The sequence below is a fragment of the Agrilus planipennis genome, unplaced genomic scaffold (genome assembly GCF_000699045.2).
Source record: "Agrilus planipennis isolate EAB-ADULT unplaced genomic scaffold, Apla_2.0 scaffold17, whole genome shotgun sequence".
NCBI classification, from domain to species: Eukaryota; Metazoa; Arthropoda; class Insecta; order Coleoptera; family Buprestidae; genus Agrilus; species Agrilus planipennis.
The window spans coordinates 51417-68729 of NW_020439021.1; the positions used below are offsets into that span (position 1 = coordinate 51417).

At 32.7% G+C, this 17313-nt stretch overlaps 3 protein-coding genes across 5 annotated transcripts in view; all 3 read right to left on the reverse strand.

The window, feature by feature from the left end:
• Positions 1–538: 538 nt before the first annotated feature.
• Positions 539–11253, reverse strand: LOC108744387 (chromodomain-helicase-DNA-binding protein Mi-2 homolog). 2 transcript variants are annotated; one of them, XM_025976342.1, is made up of 28 exons: positions 11080–11253; positions 10571–10650; positions 10254–10379; positions 10013–10190; positions 9787–9935; positions 9388–9720; positions 9171–9322; positions 8204–8291; positions 7738–8052; positions 7519–7662; positions 7267–7466; positions 7023–7197; positions 6847–6962; positions 6452–6789; positions 6066–6289; positions 5762–6001; positions 5350–5660; positions 5115–5291; positions 4867–5044; positions 4378–4786; positions 3974–4297; positions 3432–3883; positions 2670–3005; positions 2449–2559; positions 2182–2388; positions 1893–2087; positions 1610–1775; positions 539–1193 (listed from the first exon to the last, which is right to left on the reverse strand). In XM_025976342.1, exons 1-28 carry the CDS (start codon positions 11114–11116, stop codon positions 1054–1056), a joined length of 5901 nt encoding a protein of 1966 aa, XP_025832127.1. In that variant the 5' UTR covers positions 11117–11253; the 3' UTR covers positions 539–1053. The 2 variants fall into 2 exon arrangements, with proteins under 2 accessions (XP_025832127.1, XP_018335624.1); XM_018480122.2 differs by lacking the exon at positions 8204–8291 and having other exon boundaries at positions 9083–9322.
• A 257-nt stretch (positions 11254–11510) lies between these two features.
• On the reverse strand, positions 11511–13082 carry LOC112904963 (macro domain-containing protein CT2219-like). The gene is made up of 3 exons (XM_025976345.1): positions 12195–13082; positions 11975–12143; positions 11511–11912 (listed from the first exon to the last, which is right to left on the reverse strand). The coding sequence occupies exons 1-3, from the start codon at positions 12549–12551 to the stop codon at positions 11617–11619; spliced, it is 822 nt and encodes a 273-aa protein (XP_025832130.1). The 5' UTR covers positions 12552–13082; the 3' UTR covers positions 11511–11616.
• A 426-nt stretch (positions 13083–13508) lies between these two features.
• LOC108744388 (platelet-derived growth factor receptor alpha) overlaps positions 13509–17313 on the reverse strand; it is a 7258-nt gene continuing 3453 nt past the window's right edge. For both annotated transcript variants that reach the window (XM_025976344.1, XM_025976343.1), the window contains exons 8-17: positions 16476–16635; positions 16048–16250; positions 15806–15989; positions 15672–15753; positions 15475–15616; positions 14953–15193; positions 14731–14822; positions 14508–14673; positions 13876–14087; positions 13509–13801 (exon numbers count right to left, since the gene is read on the reverse strand). In XM_025976344.1, coding sequence (XP_025832129.1) covers positions 13554–13801; positions 13876–14087; positions 14508–14673; positions 14731–14822; positions 14953–15193; positions 15475–15616; positions 15672–15753; positions 15806–15989; positions 16048–16250; positions 16476–16635 — 1730 coding nt within the window. In that variant the 3' untranslated portion in view covers positions 13509–13553. The remainder of the gene's footprint in view (positions 13802–13875; positions 14088–14507; positions 14674–14730; positions 14823–14952; positions 15194–15474; positions 15617–15671; positions 15754–15805; positions 15990–16047; positions 16251–16475; positions 16636–17313) is intronic.

A 17313-nucleotide genomic window follows, 5' to 3' on the forward strand; every position in this document is an offset into this window, starting at 1 on the left:
AATACTTTATTAAATGCCCAACACCTTCACCATTTTTAATGCTTTAATCAATACTTTATTTCGTATTTTAAGCTAGCATTCGTTTGTTTCCCACTTATTTATTATTGTAGGTGCTTTCATTTTACAGTAATTTATTTGTGTATGAGGATTGTTACGATAAAAGGGACTCAAAATACTATTGTGGGCATTATTACAAAACTAGTTTTTTATCTTGGTTTCAAAAAAAATTAAAACACAAATGGAAAAGATTAAAAGATACAGTTACTATAAAACCTTTATCTTAATCTTCAATTATTAACGTACTATTTAATTACTACTGTTCTTTTGCTCAATTAGTATATTTTGGTTAATAATCTCAATTAGTGTGATTGTTTTAATTGAAAATATTAATTTTAAATTAAAACGCAACACTATGCAAAATAACTGTTCTTTTGCAGAATTATTATATTTTGAATAATAATCTCAATTAATATGATAGTTTTAGTTGAAAATATTAATTAAATTAAAACGCAACACTATGTGAAATAAAAGTCTTAAATTGGCGTGGTAATTCTTTTATTGGGAATGTTTTCTGAACAAACCATATTTAATAAAAAAATCTACAACCAAAGTGGATAGAGCGAGCATACCTTTTTTTTGTAACAACCACTTTCTTACATTATTTAACCCTATGGATACTTTTTAAATATAAATCGAGAGTAGAGAACTAAAAAAACACATTACCGACCATTACACGTCAAAAATAATACCTAAAACCAACCACTTTATTTATTTATTATAAATAATTTGTACGTAATTAAAATTAAATTTTAAATAACAAAAAAAAAAATTAAAGAGAACAACGTGACGACAATAATTTAGTTAACTACAAATGAAAAGCAATATTAAACGTAAACGAAATATGCTGTTAAGTCAAAGAAAGAGATCTCTTTTCAGCCAAGTATAATATATTGTTTCATAAGATGAACAAAAAAAAAACAGAATGATTAATTTAAATGTTTGTGCTATCACGTTTAAGTCTAACATGAAAAGGAAATGTAATTTTTATATTGTTTATGATGGAAATCCGGATGGTGGCTGTCCAGGTACCGAATACTGGGGCCTGAAAGTGGTGAAGTTCGCTGCTGTTGCAGCAGCAAAACCTTGCAGACTACCCGCGTTGAAACCGGGTGGAAATTGACTCATCATTTGTGCTGAAAAAATATAATTATTTCGATTTATTTTAATAATAAAGGCATAAATTCAACACAACATAAGAGCTAAATAAAGCAGTGACATGGTTTGAAAACTACAATAAAATTAAGTAGAAATAATTCGGGGAAAACTGTATATTTTTTATTCAAATTATTTAATAACTAATCTCACAAATTCGAATTTTAGAACAATAAAATATAATACATAATCTGTTTTTGAGTACCGAACGCAACAGAAAGGGATTTACAAAACAGTATTTAGAAATTAAGTTGAACCAATTTCATCTAACTCATATACGCCAGAAAAAATTATATTAGAAATAGTATGTTAATAATTTTCTACGTATCAAGCAGCTAACCATCTCAGCATTTGTGAATAAATAGATTGTCAGTCAAGTTTTAAAACATGTACTTACTCGTTGATTGGCTGTTAGTTGAAGATGTTGCAGCCAGGCGTGATAAGATGCTTCTTTCAGACATCTGGAGTCGTTGGGCAACCGGAGGAATTCGTGCCAGAGTAGCAGGCAAACGGGACACATCAGACTTCATGTCAGAGAGCAACTCTTCCAACTGATTTAATACCTAAAATATACAAATAAATTATACGATAGTTAAATTCATAAATTCATTTCCTGATAAACTTTAGGAAAGATATATACAAAGCAATAGAAAAAAGAAGAAAGAAAATTCATCACCCACCTTGTGAAGTACAGCATTGGCAGGTTTATTACCGGCCAATGATTCTTTACTAAGATGCTGATGGGACTCTGCTAGGCACTCGACTTCAGCGAATCGAGCATTTAGAGACATGGCAGGATGATTAGGATCTTGCGTAAGGTTTAAGTATGCTGCCCTTCTCAACTGTTCTTCGATAACCAGAGCTTGCTCCAACAACTACAATACAATTATTTATTCGCTTTCTAGATCAATATTTCAAAAAACTAACTTTCTTTTTGAATTGAATTGTAAATTTATAAATATATGTTACCTTAAATCGTCTTGCTAAGAATTTATTTTTAATTTCGAGGAAATTCCCTTTTCCTACGTCCATTTTGAAGGGCTCGTTAATTATAGCGAACCTGGCGTCCGATTGAATGTCTTGCCAGCGTCCATAACCATGGGTTACGATGCCAGCTAAGAGCCAGTAATCGTGACGACGGTGCCAAATTTCGTACTCACGACCAGGAGTTGCAGCCTGAAAAAATACGACCAGCATAAATATGTGAATAGGGATAAATTTTCATACTGTTTTTACCTTTTCTTCATTAAGCCAGAGCGTATGGAGTTCAGTGAAACCTCCATCAGCAATGTTGAACATGAAACGTCTCTTTGAAGGTTCTTCAATCTCCTTTTCTGTTTTTTCCTTCTAATATAATAGAAACTCGTATTACATATTTTCATGGAATGGATAGTTCTTACGTTATACTTGCAAAGTAATGTATTAATTAGAATATTTTTAAATTTAAACTGATTTACCTTTTCGTTAACAACTACCACGTCATCATCTTCTCCCTTCTTCAAATCTTTGGGTTTTTCGTCTTTCTTTTCGTCTTCAGTTTCTTTTTCAATTTCTTCTTTAGGTTCAATTTTTTCCTCAGGTTTTACGTCAGCACCTTCAACCTTTACTTCCTCTGAGGCTTCCTTCTTTTCCTCTATCTCTTCTTTCGGCGAATCTTCCTGTTTAAACTCTTGTTCTTCTGCTTTAACTTCCGTCTCATTTGCAGGTGGAGTAGTGGATAAAGCGGCCTCAGAAACAGTTGGAGACTCCTCTGCAGTCGGTTTAACTTCACCTAGAGCTTCTTTTTCATCATTCTGAAAGCAAAATGAAAAATATTTGAAAATAGAAATAAAAGTAACTTTTTTAGTTTTTCAGACACTAGTTCTACCCCCCTATCAGTCACTGTGAGCTCGAAACTGTTAGCACTATTGCTTCGAATGGTCGAAATTCACTTTTGTGAACAATTTTTTTAATCACTTTCTTTGTGTTAAAAAATTGTTTGAAAAATTAAATTTAAAGATATTATTTGTAAATAGGTATGCAACACATAAGAAATTGCATATCCTAACTACGTAATACTATTTTGTCCTGTGTTGACAGCACTCATACATTATTTTATATATAATATTAACAGTAACTTTAAAATTAAACCTCTGGGACTAAGTACACTACTAAAGTAAAATTTTTATAAAAAAGAAGGTTCATTTTCAAATTCCTAATATAAATAGATTAAAACTTACCTCTTTATCCTTGGTTTCACTTGCTTCGCTGGGGGTGGGTGCAGGACTTGCAGCAGCACTGGTTGCAGGTGTTGCACTGGTACTCGTGGTAGCACTTTTCGGTGTATCGCCATCGGCCGAGGCCGCTTCCTTTTTGTCTGTCGCATTTGCAGCTGCAACAGCGCTTGCTGCATTTTTCTTAATTAGTTCCGGCATGCTGTATTCGCCATTGATGTGCTCGAATTCCTGCACTTTTTTTCTTATAAGAGACATTACACCTATACGGGTTAGTACGTGTTGACGACTAAGACCCTCACGGGGTACCCCGTCTGCAAACGTCTCTGCATTGTCGGCACCAGGTTCGCACAAATGACGCATAAATAAGGAAACATAGGCTTTAAATATTTTCTCTGATTTTCCACGAAGATCGCGAACTAGCCATTGGGAGTTAAAGGCGTCTTGGGGTGGCATACCTTTAATTAAATATCAAGATCAAGATTTTCAGCTAATTAATAAATTCATTAAACTTTGTTACTATGTACGTAATTAATTATTTTACTCACCATATCGCATGATAGCGTTTAGGAACGCTTTTCGTTGTCTAGCATTGAAACCTAGAACTTCGATGTTGCCGCCGACACGTGCAAGAAGGGGTGGCAAGGGTCTGTCCCTTTCGTCCTTCCTCTCCATCCTGCGTTTGCTTCTCCTACTCATGTCGTTTTCGTTCTTTTCATCGAAATCGTCGTCTTCTTTGTCTTCGTCTGAGCCAGCTGAGAAGTCTGAATTGTAATCTGACAAATTCTCTTGCCAAGTGGTATCTTCTCTGGTATCAGTCGTCATACCGCCGTCGTTGTAGTTCACCTGCTTTCTGACACGTTTACCTTTACCTAACAAAAAGAAAAAAACATTTGTCAATTTATTTTCTTAACACATTACATTTGTAGCAGTAAATTTTCTAATAATTTACCAAGTGTTCTGGCAATGTCCTCCTGCTGTTGCTCATAATGATGTCGTAACAATTTAATCCAATAAGCTGGATCGGTGTTCTCGGCTTCTTGTTTAATGATCTCCGTGTCTACTTCTTCCTCATTCTCGCCCTCTTTGGTTACATAGCTTGCCACTTTGAAGGAGCTTAGGTATTCATTGGCCCAATTCTCTTTCTGTTCAATGCCCTCTTTAGACCGGTCTAGAAGCTCGTCAACAGCCTTGTCGTCATAGTGAATGGCTTCGTCTTCTTTACCTTCGTCTTCTTTGAACAGTTCTTCGGTACCGAAACGAAGGATGTCATCAAGTTCTTGTTTAGTGAAATTTGCCCCCTTGCCTCCCATTCCAGGACGCACTACCAAATGAGTCAGCATCATTTTACGTTTGGCTACCTATTAAAACAAAAATATTAACAATTTAAATGTTGAGCATCACAAAAAGTATATTTGATACAAAAATACAATTAACTTGCCTGAGTAACACGTTCTTCAACACTGTTTCTTGTCACAAATCGGTATATCATGACTTTATTGGCCTGCCCAATTCTGTGAGCTCGAGAGAAAGCTTGAATATCATTGTGTGGGTTCCAGTCAGAGTCATAAATGATGACAGTGTCAGCGGTCGCCAGATTAATCCCTAAACCTCCAGCTCTATACACAAAAACAAAAAATATTGATTTTATTAATAACACAATTTCATCGAATGTGGATAATAAATTACCTTGTTGAGAGCAAAAATACAAACTGTGGAGCACCAGGTGCATTAAAACGATCAATAGCTTCCTGACGCGTTGTACCCGTTATAGAACCATCTATTCTTTCATATTTATATCCTTCTCCTTCTAGGAAATCCTCGAGGATGTCTAGCATTTTTGTCATTTGCGAGAAAATAAGAACTCTATAAAAAAACATCAAAACTATAAAACAAATTTTACTTTCAGCAAAGCATTGGTTACCTGTGGCCTTGTTCCCTTAATTTTCTAAGCATTTTTGCCAAGAGTACTAGTTTGCCTGCTGCTTTAATTAAACTGGTAACTTCATAGGAACCGTTTGGACCTAGAGGAGCTTCTTCAGCTGCAGCCGGGAACAAGTACGGATGATTACAGCATTTTTTAAGATCCATCATTATGTTAAGAAGAGACACGGACTGGCCACCTCCTTTTGGATTTAAAGCTTCGAAGTTACGAGTCAAAATATACTTGTAGAACTTCTTTTGCATAGGCGACAATTCTACACGGACAATGAACTCCGATTTGGACGGCATATTCTTTAAAATAAACATTTATTTTTATTTTGTACGATAGCAGATTACGGAAAATTAAATAGTTTTTCTAATAATAAACTTTGAATAAGGGAATATGTTCTCACCTTTAACACGTCAGCCTTCAATCGACGCAACATATGAGGTCCCAACATTTCATGAAGTTTTTTAACTTGATCTTCTTTAGATATATCAGCGAATTCGTTTTGGAATGAAGCCAAGTCATTGAATTTCTGGCCGTTTAGGAAATTAAGCAAATGAAATAATTCCTCTAAGTTGTTTTGTAATGGAGTACCAGTCAGAAGAAGTTTGTAATTAATGCTGTAGCCAGCCAGTTGTTTGAAGAACTGATCAAGAATTAAAAATAATTCGTTAGAAAGTTAATTTTTATCAAATAAAATAATAAAGTACCTTTGACTGATTGCTTTTTAGCCTGTGGGCTTCATCAACAACAAGAACTGCCCAATCTATAGACCCTAGACAAGCAGCGTCGATTGAGATCAATTCATAACTAGTCAACAACACATTAAATTTTATTTGATTAGTCCTTAATTTACAAGCCCGTCCACCTCTTGTAGCACCCTCCTCAAAACTAAGTTCATTTTCTCGAATTACAGCTCTGGAATCTTTGTCACCTGAAAAATACGAAAAATTATGTAAAAACTATACTGTTTTAAAAGAGAATCATTGCCTAAGATTTATTGTAAACGTATATAATTTTACTAGCTAAATATATAAAACCTTTAAAAACTGCTAAAATTTTTCCCAAAAAAGAAATAATGTAAATAATAACATACCGACATAAGTGATGACATAGAAATCAGGAGCCCACACTTCAAATTCTCTCTCCCAATTAATAATGGTGGATAAAGGTACACTAATCAAAAAAGGCCCTTTACAATGGCCTTCCTTATAGAGAGAATATAAGAAGGTTATAGTCTGGATAGTTTTGCCAAGACCCATTTCATCGGCCAAAATGGTATCGATACCTTGACCCCACGAATATCGCAACCAATTGAGTCCCTCCAATTGATAAGGGTGTAATTGCATGCCTGTTTCGACCAAAAAGTCAGGTTGTTTGTCGTATTTCTTTTTCAGGTCGGTAAGGGGTTTTTCCGGAGGTGGAGTATATCTTCTATTTAAATAAATAAATATTATGAAGGCTTAAGATTAAACAAAAACAATTACTTACGGTGCAGATTTACTTCCACTATCCTCTTCATCCTGTAGTTCCCTCGTCTTTGATTTTTTTCCTTTGCCTTTCTTCCCTTTTTTGTTTGAATCATTGGTGCAAGCAGCTCGCAAATCCTACGACAAAGGAAAATAAAATATACAGATGCTGTGTTCAAAGTTTTAAAGGGATCATACCATGTAATATTCAATGGCCGTTTTGAGGCCTACTATGTCGTCGTTTTCATCCTCCCACGTAGCTTGATCGTAGGGTAGCTCTCGCCATTTGACAAGATACAATACCCTGCCATCACGCATATTTCGGTGATTAATAACACGATGGATCACCAGCCATTCTGGTTTGACTCCATATCTGGGAAAGTATGAATTTTTAGTATTCCATATCTCTTACACTAAAATTAAACTTGAATTATAAATGTACCTATAATACTTGTCTTCTAATTCTTTCTGGTTTGCTTCTGTTTCTGAAATCTTAAATCGAGCTTGGCACTCTTCGTCAATTGCCTCTTCTAATTTAGGGGGCTCTTCCATATCGTACTTGCGCATGTAACTGCGCAACATCAACGGCTGATAAACATCGAATTGTAGCTCTGTTACCCATGAACAATGCCAGTATGAGCGCTGAAAATTACAGTTAAAAGTTTATGTTAAAAATATGAGAATTAATACATACATCGAACCATTTCACGTAAAATTCGCGGTGCTTTTTAAGCTTCTTCTTATTCGCGTTCAAAAGCATTTCTTGAGTTTGTTTTGGTTCTTCTTCGACCCATCTCCATGTGAGAATCTTGCCTATTTTGCCAGGTAATGCAGCACACTGCAAGAAAATAAAAGTTATTTAGGTCACATCACTGAAGAAAATTACAAAAAAAAAATTAAATTTTACACTTACACTACATCGAGGACATTTCCAGTCTCCATCTGGTATGTCGGTTAGAGGAGGATTAAGACAATGCGTATGATAGGCTGAGGGACATGAGTCACAGCAGAGTAGTTCCCCGCCATCTTTACATACGCGACAGAACTCCTGGTGTTCATCGTCATCTTGTTCTGCGGGTCCTTCATTTTCGCAATGAGGACAACTCCAACGTCCTTCAGGAGTGTCTTCCAATTCGGGATCAAGACAAACCAAATGATAAGCTCTGGGACATGTATCGCAAAGGATAATTTCGCCTCCTTGTTGGCACACCTCACAATAATCTTGATGCTACAAAAATTATTATATTATTACTTTATTACTTAAAATATATTTCTATGAACTTTATTTTTATTTTTTTGTTAGCTGCCTCTTCTAATTTAGCATTTATGTATGAATATGGATATACATGTAGTAAAATGCAAATTGACGAATAACTTACCTCATATTGTTCTTCACCTTCTGGTTTTCCTGGCTTAACTTTACGTTTCTTTTTAGTCTTGTTTCCAATTTTAGTCTTAGCTTTACGCCTGGGTTGTNAACTTTTCTATATCTTTTAACCATTTATTGAATGGTAGATCGGATTCTAGCTGCTCTCCGTCATGATTAAGTCTATAACTTAACAAGCAATTAAGTGTGACCCTTAAGGCAAAAATATAATAACATCCATTCTACTCAGAATAAATTAATATTTATCAAAAAAGAAATAATTAACAAAAGATATAAGATATTACTAATTAGTTATTTCATTTTTCTACATAAAAAGCTGTACTTTTTGAAATTTTAAATATTCGTCTATAATTTCCGATACTTATCGTATTTTTACATAAATAAAAATCTTACTTAAAAGATATTTGTGTTAGGTTGTTAGCTCTTTTATTAAGTGAATTATCATTGTCTGTTTCCCAGCTGATATTGAGGAATTCTGATGTAATTTGATTAACTTCAAAACTAATTATCTTTGGTGCTAAATTGATGCATTTGCATATTTTTCCGACACATTCTGAAAATAAAAAAGCAATGAAGATTAGGTAACAGCGATGGATACGAAATAATATAAAAACTTATCATGGAATGTTGATACTTTCCTCGTGTAGGTACCTATTATAACAAAAATTTACAAAACATTTTTTTTTTTTCAACTTTTTTGTTTATAAAAAGTTGTAGTTATTTAGCAAGTAAATGGTACCGATGAAAAGGAATAAATACCTACTAGAGTAGACTTTATTTTTATTTTTTTGTTAGCTGCCTCTTCTAATTTAGCATTTATGTATGAATATGGATATACATGTAGTAAAATGCAAATTGACGAATAACTTACCTCATATTGTTCTTCACCTTCTGGTTTTCCTGGCTTAACTTTACGTTTCTTTTTAGTCTTGTTTCCAATTTTAGTCTTAGCTTTACGCCTGGGTTGTGGAGTTTCTTCTACATCGTCTATTTGTTGGGATTCCTCGTCAGCCTTACTTGATCTTGGTTCTTCAGCTTCCTGAAGCATCTGTTCGAACTCGACATCCGAATCTCGGTCGCTATTGTTCGCACTACCCTCAGGTTCTTCTTCCTAATATTTACAATATACAATTAGTCAAATAATCTCAACGAAATAATATAATTAATATGACTTACAGAACTTCCACGTTTTCTTTTACCCAATCGTATTTTCAATGTGGGTACTTTGGTAGCTTTCTTTGAGGCCTTCTTCCTGCTTGAACTGCGTTTCTTTTTGTTACGTGAATCGTCCTCATCCTCTTCGTCATCATCGTCATCGAACGCTTCTGATTCAGCCTTTGAGGTGTCTTTTGTCGCTCTATTTCGATTAGATTTAGCTGAATATTCTAATTCATTTGAAGGAGTAGAAGGTCTATCAGAATTGGTTTCAACTTGTTGTAAATTCGGATTTAGAAGAGAAAATTCACGCCACTTGGCTGCCACTAACATCATGAGCTTTGACATTGGAACCTGCATTAAATATAAAAATAATAAATAATTACGTATTATGTGTACAAAAATGTGGTTAAAAGGTACCTTTGGGTTTTCTTTAGCAAGCAATGGACGAACATGCTGTTGAAATAGTTTGTATGTGGTTAAATTTTGGAAATCAGATTCACTATATTCAAGTTCTACATCTTGTAAACCAAAAGTTGAACAAACTTCTTCAATTGTAGGCATGCCAGCTGGAAGTTAAAATGCAGTAAGTTTAGACAAATGAAGTCATGAAAAAACAGAATTAGGTGTATATTGAATTATTTACCTTCATGACCTTTGTTTCCACTTGCATTAGCACCAGAACTGCTTCCTCCTCCACTACTAGATGATGCAACTTCTTGGGGAGCAGAATGCTTTAATGATCCCCTTGATTTACGACTTTTTCTGCTACTGCCATAGTCAGAATCATTTCCATTTTCTTCATCCTGTCCAAAATCGCTATCCTAAAATGTTTCTTGTTTTGTAGCAAGAAAATTATAAAATTTAAACTAAAAGTGACATCTTACTTCTTCACTATCATTTTTCTTCTTTTTCTTTTTCTTTTTCCCTTTCTTCTCTTCACTACGAGCTTTTCGTTTTTTTCCTTTTTTCTTTTTACGATTGTCTTCTGGTTCATAGTCATCATCTTCTTCCTGTTTTATTGATAAAAAAAAGGTAATAGCTAAATAAAAAGGTAAGGAGAATCTTCAATAACAAAATGTTTTAAAAAAATTTTCTTATATATTACCTACTATTTTTCAATTATACCTATATTAAATATTTACAGGTGTATGATGACATTACAAATAATGACACTGAAGATTTTAAAAAACGAAAAGCTCACCCCTTTCGGCAGTCCGTCATCGGACTCCGGAGAATTGTCTACTTGATCTTGGGTACCTTCCTCAGCGGCTTCTTCGTCACCTGGACAAATTCAAAATATAAGTCACATGTGCTGAACATGTGGACAGTGGTCATTGTCACACGATATTGGAGGGAAAATATGAACTTTCTAACCCCAAAAGGGCCAAAATAATTTTGGCAAGAAAATAAGTAATTTATGCATTGCTGATCTCTTTGTTTGATGGCCTCCATTTTGTTAAGGGTCAGAATATGCTCGCGCGCTGTCACAAAAATAATGAAAACCTATCACCCCCCTCCCCCTCCTAATGTGTATGTATCAAATTACCTAATTACTAATTTTTTAATAAAAAAACCTAATATATTTAGATTCTGTTAGTTTTTATAATGCAGAGCAATAAGAATACTTTCAATTGCACATATTATGGTTATTTAAAAATCAGATTACATTTAAAAATTGGCGAGCAGGCAAAAAGTCTTCACTCAACTTACCGGCGAAGGAGTCGTCAATTTCATCATCAGAAACCATTATTTATCAGTACTTTCAAAAAGACACTATTTACACGGCAATTCACTTAATGTTTATCAAAAATTACACTAATAAATCAAGAAAATAAAGATTCACAGAAACTCACTTAGTCTCCCGTTTTCACCTTTCTTTCTCAGTTTATTTCTATATGCATCTCTTTCTATTTTCTATTCGTTTCGTTTATTGAGCATGCGCGTTTTTATTAGAAAAACAATTTTCAAAATATACAGTAGGCAAAACATCATACACAAAAATAAAAATAATAATAAAATACTGTAATTTTTTGAACTTTTTAATTTTTTTAAGCAAAAACAAACAGAACACTAAGGGAAAAGATCATTCAAATTTAAATGTAGTTTATTGGAAAGGTATCATTTGGTATTATTTATAAAAATTGAGAAAAGAGCTGGTTATTTATTTCCAGAAATTAGTTAATTAAAAGAAAAAGAAAATAATATTAACAATGTTTAAGATTACAGACATATGTATTAATGTATAATTTACTTTAATGGAAATAAGGATTGCAATATTTGTGTATAAAACATTTCATCTTCTTCATTAAATAAACAAAAAATCACGCGACTAATAGTTCCAGGATAACTTTCCAAAAATTTCCTTACTTCATAAGTTGCGACTTTAGATGCTGGTTCTTGTGGATATCCATAAACCCCTGTTGAAATACATGAAAAAGCAATAGTCTTCAGATTATTTTCTTTCATCAAGTTCAAACTATTTCTGTAGCATTTAGCAAGCAGATCTGGCTTCTCTCCTTGAGGGCCTACAGTGTGTATAACGTCTAAAATAATATAATACTTAGCATAATTTTAAGTAATTAATGTAAACAATACATGCACATACATTTAGCCGGTAACAAATAACCCCCAGTGATTCTTGCTTCTCCAGTAGGGCAGCCACCTAAAGTTTTACATTCTTCTACTAGAAGAGGTCCAGCAGCCCTATGTATGGCACCATCAACACCACCTCCACCCAGCAAAGAGCTATTTGCTGCATTTACAATAGCATCAACCTAAAGCATAACCTTAAAATTACACTATTTGTAACTGTACTGCATTCTTACTTCTAAAGTCGTAATGTCGCCTCTATATATAGACACCAAGTCTACTAAGGACTGATTTTTTGACGAATCTATTTTTTGGGAGGGTAGAATTTCTGCCTTTTTTGGTAGAGTTGTTTTGGCAGCGTACTCTTTCCAAGTCGGTATGTCGGAAATAGTTACAAACGATCCTTTTGATTTATATAACTTTCTTTTTTCCTCGATGGGCATTGCCAAGAATTTTTGCTTTTCTTGTTCCCACTGACCCATTCCTAATTTATTTTTTAATGTACTGAGTAACTTAAATTGATTTGCTGTATATTTGAGGTTATATAGTAATCGTTTGGCTGTCATCATGGTTGTCATCATGGTTGTCATCATAGATAATAGATATACAAAGAGTCATTTTGGTTCCTTATAGGGTTTTTATCTTACATATTTTATTGGTTTCTCAAATGAAATTTTTAAATTTGGCGGCTTTTTTCTTATTATCAGCCTAATATTAATCACTTTTATGTTAAACGTTTAAATAAGTTTGTTTTGAACTTTACCAATACAATAATTTTTATTGCAAAAGGTTTTAATAACTTCAGCAAGGCTATGAAGTTTGGAAAATAAAATTCAGGTACTTTTGCTGAACATACCATAAATTTAATGTTTCATTACTTACAACTCTTTAAAAGCATTAAAACTTCTATTTGTGAGCAACGAGATCATTTTACTATCAGTAATTTTGACACGAAAATTATTTTTTATAATAATGTAGAACATTAAATTAATTTTCTTTAAATTGATTTTGATTTAAAATCTCGGTTCATTTACTTACAGTTATATAAGCATTGATTTTTCTGTTGAGTGTGCAACTGTGCTTTCGATAAAATTAGTGCAAAAACTTTTATTTTTTGTTACAAAAATTATTTACGTAAAACNTGAAAAATCACTGCGAAATATTATTATCTAATGCATCATATAAAGGAGATAACTTTGTTACAAAAATTATTTACGTAAAACTTTTCTGATGGAACGAAGCACACCCTCCTATGAACCGAGGGTTACTGACTCAGGAATGCAAAGTTTCATTGTTAAAAGACGTGTAAAGGCGCCCGATTGGCTACCATTCTTCGCGGCAATTCAGGAACCAATCAGAAACTAGGTCAAGTAGCAGCTGTTCGGCCATGGCGCTTAGCGTAGAATGCGGTTGTAAGCAAGTTCATTGACAAATAAGCGCCACAGCTTGTTTTATGATTTGAGGAATCTAAACTTAAAAAATTAACAGCTCGGACATTTCTCAATTGATTTTGATGCGGTTTTCATCAATGTATAGAATAACTACCTGTATAAAATTGGCAATCAATTTTAATGAAATATAAAAGTAATAAAATATTAATCTGTCGGTGGAAACATGTAAGTCGGATTTAATAAACTAAAATCAATGTATGCCACCGTGTCTTTATGACGTTGTATTTCAACTATTTCTTTAAATGTTGGCCTATCATCTGGATTGGTAGCCCAACATTTTTGCATAAGGGAGTAAAGTTCATCGGTACATATTGGAGGTCTTGCCAGTCTGTGCCCAGCTACTATATGACTATGAAGCAATTCAACTGGCACTTCCTTGTGAGGCAAACCTCCTAAAAGATACATTTTGCTATATAAGTAGTGGATATGTTCGAAAATTAAAAAAAAATCGTAGAAAATTAATTACCTAATGTTCCAATTTCCCATAAAACTACAGCGAAAGACCAAACGTCAGTCTTATTATTGAATACTAAATCTTTTATCGATTCTATTGCCATCCATCTAACGGGAAGTTTAATTTTATTAGCCACGACATACGTTCCGTAACGTGACAAGCCGAAATCCGTAATTTTTAGGGTTTTGAATTCATCCATTAGAATATTACGGGCAGCTAAGTCCCTAAAAGTATGAATTTTATATTGCTTATACGCATTTATCCAATCCATATACAGAACGTGCTATGAACTAATGCTAATCAGAATTAATATTACTTCTAGGGACACTATGTATATACATTAGGGACAGCATTTTGCTCTTACAAAAGAAAAAAAGGCATAAAGAAGTCTTTGCCTGTTTCTGGATAATTTGTAAAAAGTGGAAAGTTATTTTCTGAAAACTTTTGTTTTTTAAATTGTCTTTTAAATATGATTTACTTCAAAATACTGAATGGATTTGAATATAATTTCCAGTAGATATATAGTACTAGGTATTCGATATTTGATTACGTAACAGTTAGGGTTCCGTACCCTATTATAAAAAGAAATGTAGAATATTCCAAAATAATTGTAGTTATCGGATACATATCAAATTAATTCTTACCTATGAGTTATGCCTAATTGTTCAAGATATGCCATCCCTTTGGCAATTTGTAACGAGAATCTTTTGAGTTCTTTATTATCTAAAAGATATTCCATAGAGTATTGTCCCGAAGGCGTGGTAGGTGACGCCGAATTTGGACCTTCGCTACTTAGATTTGTATATTCCGCTGAAATCGTAGTAATTTTAAATATCGATTTGTTGTTATTGTTGTTGTTGTACATACTTTCAGTGGTTGATGGCAGGTGAAAAAAAGGTCTTCCCGAGGTAGTACCTGAACCAGGACTTTCAGGACATATGTAACTGCATTCACTTCCTCTGAAAGTGTTTCATAGTTACTCATTTGAGAATACAATTTTGAAACATTTTAGTTTTTAATCTAATTTAGTCATTTTTTGCCTTAATTATTTATATAAGAGTTGTATTGTAATATATTTCCTTGTCGTACTCATTAAAAACGGAGTCACTTTCTGTTCTTCTCCTCTTCTTTAATTCGGACCATTTTTCTCTCAGTTCCATGAGATACTCCTTCAAACTACCACAAGGAACGTATTCCATTAATATCAGAAAGGGATGTTCCCGAGTGCAACAACCCAATAAACTCACAATATGGGGATGGTCGGAGATTTTTTTTAATACGCTGATTTCTTCCAGAAAATCGTCACACATTTCAGATTTTCCATAATTTTCTAAAAATAATTATTTCAAAACTTCAGCACAAATTGCTTTGTAACTTTATATTATTAATTATTTATTAAAGGGTGCGCTTATACTTTTTCTAACTTTGAGTATCGTGATTAAATTTTAAAATAAATCTTCAGTATTTTATTTAAAAATTTATAATGTTTCTTACGTAGTTTAAATATTTCCAAATAAGCACTGAAAATTGATTACAAAATAATGTAAGACGATCACCCTGTATATATGCATTTGTCTTATTAGTTTTGCAATATATACATTAGTAATGTACCTTTTGCTTTCTTTACAGCGACATACGTCCAACCCGGTTTTCCCCCAATGTTAAGAGCTTTCCCCAAGTGAACTTCCCCAAATTCACCACCATTTATAAACTTAATAAATCTAAGATTATCTCTTGGGAACTCGTAATGGTCCTATAACATTTTATTGTTGTAATGACAGTGCAAGTCAAAGAAATTATTTTATTACCGTCGCAATTTCTGATGTATTTTCTTTTGCAATTAAGGGTTGCTCTTGGTACAGAGGATTAATAGTATCTAAGACAACTTGTCTAAAAAATTATTTTAAAAAAAAACGTTATGTATTATTGCTATTATTGTTACCGTGGATGATTTAGTGGCGCTTGATAAGATGTACTATGGAATAGTTTTTTAAAAACTGATAAATAATTTCTTTTGTAAAATGCCACAAATGCAAATGTTGTAGAAGCAATTATTATCACCCCGGGGATTTTTATCCACGACATTTTAATATCATCCCTTTGCGTCAACATTACCATTTTAAAAACTGAAAAATCACTGCGAAATATTATTATCTAATGCATTTAATAAAGGAGATAACTTACTGGTAAAGTTATTAACATACACATAGGAAGTGCAAGAAAAGTTATTTCGAAACTTCCCCTGTATATCATAAGCAAAATCGTTTCTGAAATGATCGGCGGGAACGATTATTGACGATTTGTTTGTAAACTTTTCTATATCTTTTAACCATTTATTGAATGGTAGATCGGATTCTAGCTGCTCTCCGTCATGATTAAGTCTATAACTTAACAAGCAATTAAGTGTGACCCTTAAGGCAAAAATATAATAACATCCATTCTACTCAGAATAAATTAATATTTATCAAAAAAGAAATAATTAACAAAAGATATAAGATATTACTAATTAGTTATTTCATTTTTCTACATAAAAAGCTGTACTTTTTGAAATTTTAAATATTCGTCTATAATTTCCGATACTTATCGTATTTTTACATAAATAAAAATCTTACTTAAAAGATATTTGTGTTAGGTTGTTAGCTCTTTTATTAAGTGAATTATCATTGTCTGTTTCCCAGCTGATATTGAGGAATTCTGATGTAATTTGATTAACTTCAAAACTAATTATCTTTGGTGCTAAATTGATGCATTTGCATATTTTTCCGACACATTCTGAAAATAAAAAAGCAATGAAGATTAGGTAACAGCGATGGATACGAAATAATATAAAAACTTATCATGGAATGTTGATACTTTCCTCGTGTAGGTACCTATTATAACAAAAATTTACAAAACATTTTTTTTTTTTCAACTTTTTTGTTTATAAAAAGTTGTAGTTATTTAGCAAGTAAATGGTACCGATGAAAAGGAATAAATACCTACTAGAGTAGAAGATAAGATAAACAAATAAATCAAAAATCAAATTTCAATTAGATGTTCCAACATTATGTTGCGATTACCAATATTATTTATTGATTATGATAGAGATAGATTCAATTTTTATGATATTTAACATAGTTTTAAGTGATATAATTTTACATGATAAATATAATTATCCACTTGTTATTTCTTGCTTTATTACAGAACTATGAAAGTATTTTAGAATTTGATATTAAACAATATAACCAATGACTGTTTAAAAAGGTTAAAACTTTTATATTTTATTAGGTGTGTCCCCATTTCCGTTTATTATTTATTGAAATTAGAAATTTCGAATTATTATTATTTATCTAGTTAATCTTACTAGTCTTTTTTAGAGTATGAAATTATTTATGTTTGCGATTAAACTTGTAAGTAATTATACAGTATATGCAGTTGTGAGGACTTGCAAATAAAATTTGAATTTCCACA

Excerpts from the sequence above, each read along its gene's own strand:
- LOC112904963 (XM_025976345.1), bottom strand. The coding sequence starts at position 12,551 with ATGATGACAACCATGATGACAACCATGATGACAGCCAAACGATTACTA. Across the intron at positions 12,144-12,194 it reads GCGACATTACGACTTTAGAA|GTTGATGCTATTGTAAATGC; the intron begins GTAAGAATGCAG and ends GTTATGCTTTAG. Across the intron at positions 11,913-11,974 it reads TTATTTGTTACCGGCTAAAT|ACGTTATACACACTGTAGGC; the intron begins GTATGTGCATGT and ends ATATTATTTTAG.
- LOC108744387 (XM_025976342.1), bottom strand. The coding sequence starts at position 11,116 with ATGGTTTCTGATGATGAAATTGACGACTCCTTCGCCG. Across the intron at positions 2,088-2,181 it reads TCTTAGCAAGACGATTTAAG|TTGTTGGAGCAAGCTCTGGT; the intron begins GTAACATATATT and ends ATTGTATTGTAG. Across the intron at positions 1,776-1,892 it reads CCAATGCTGTACTTCACAAG|GTATTAAATCAGTTGGAAGA; the intron begins GTGGGTGATGAA and ends TGTATATTTTAG.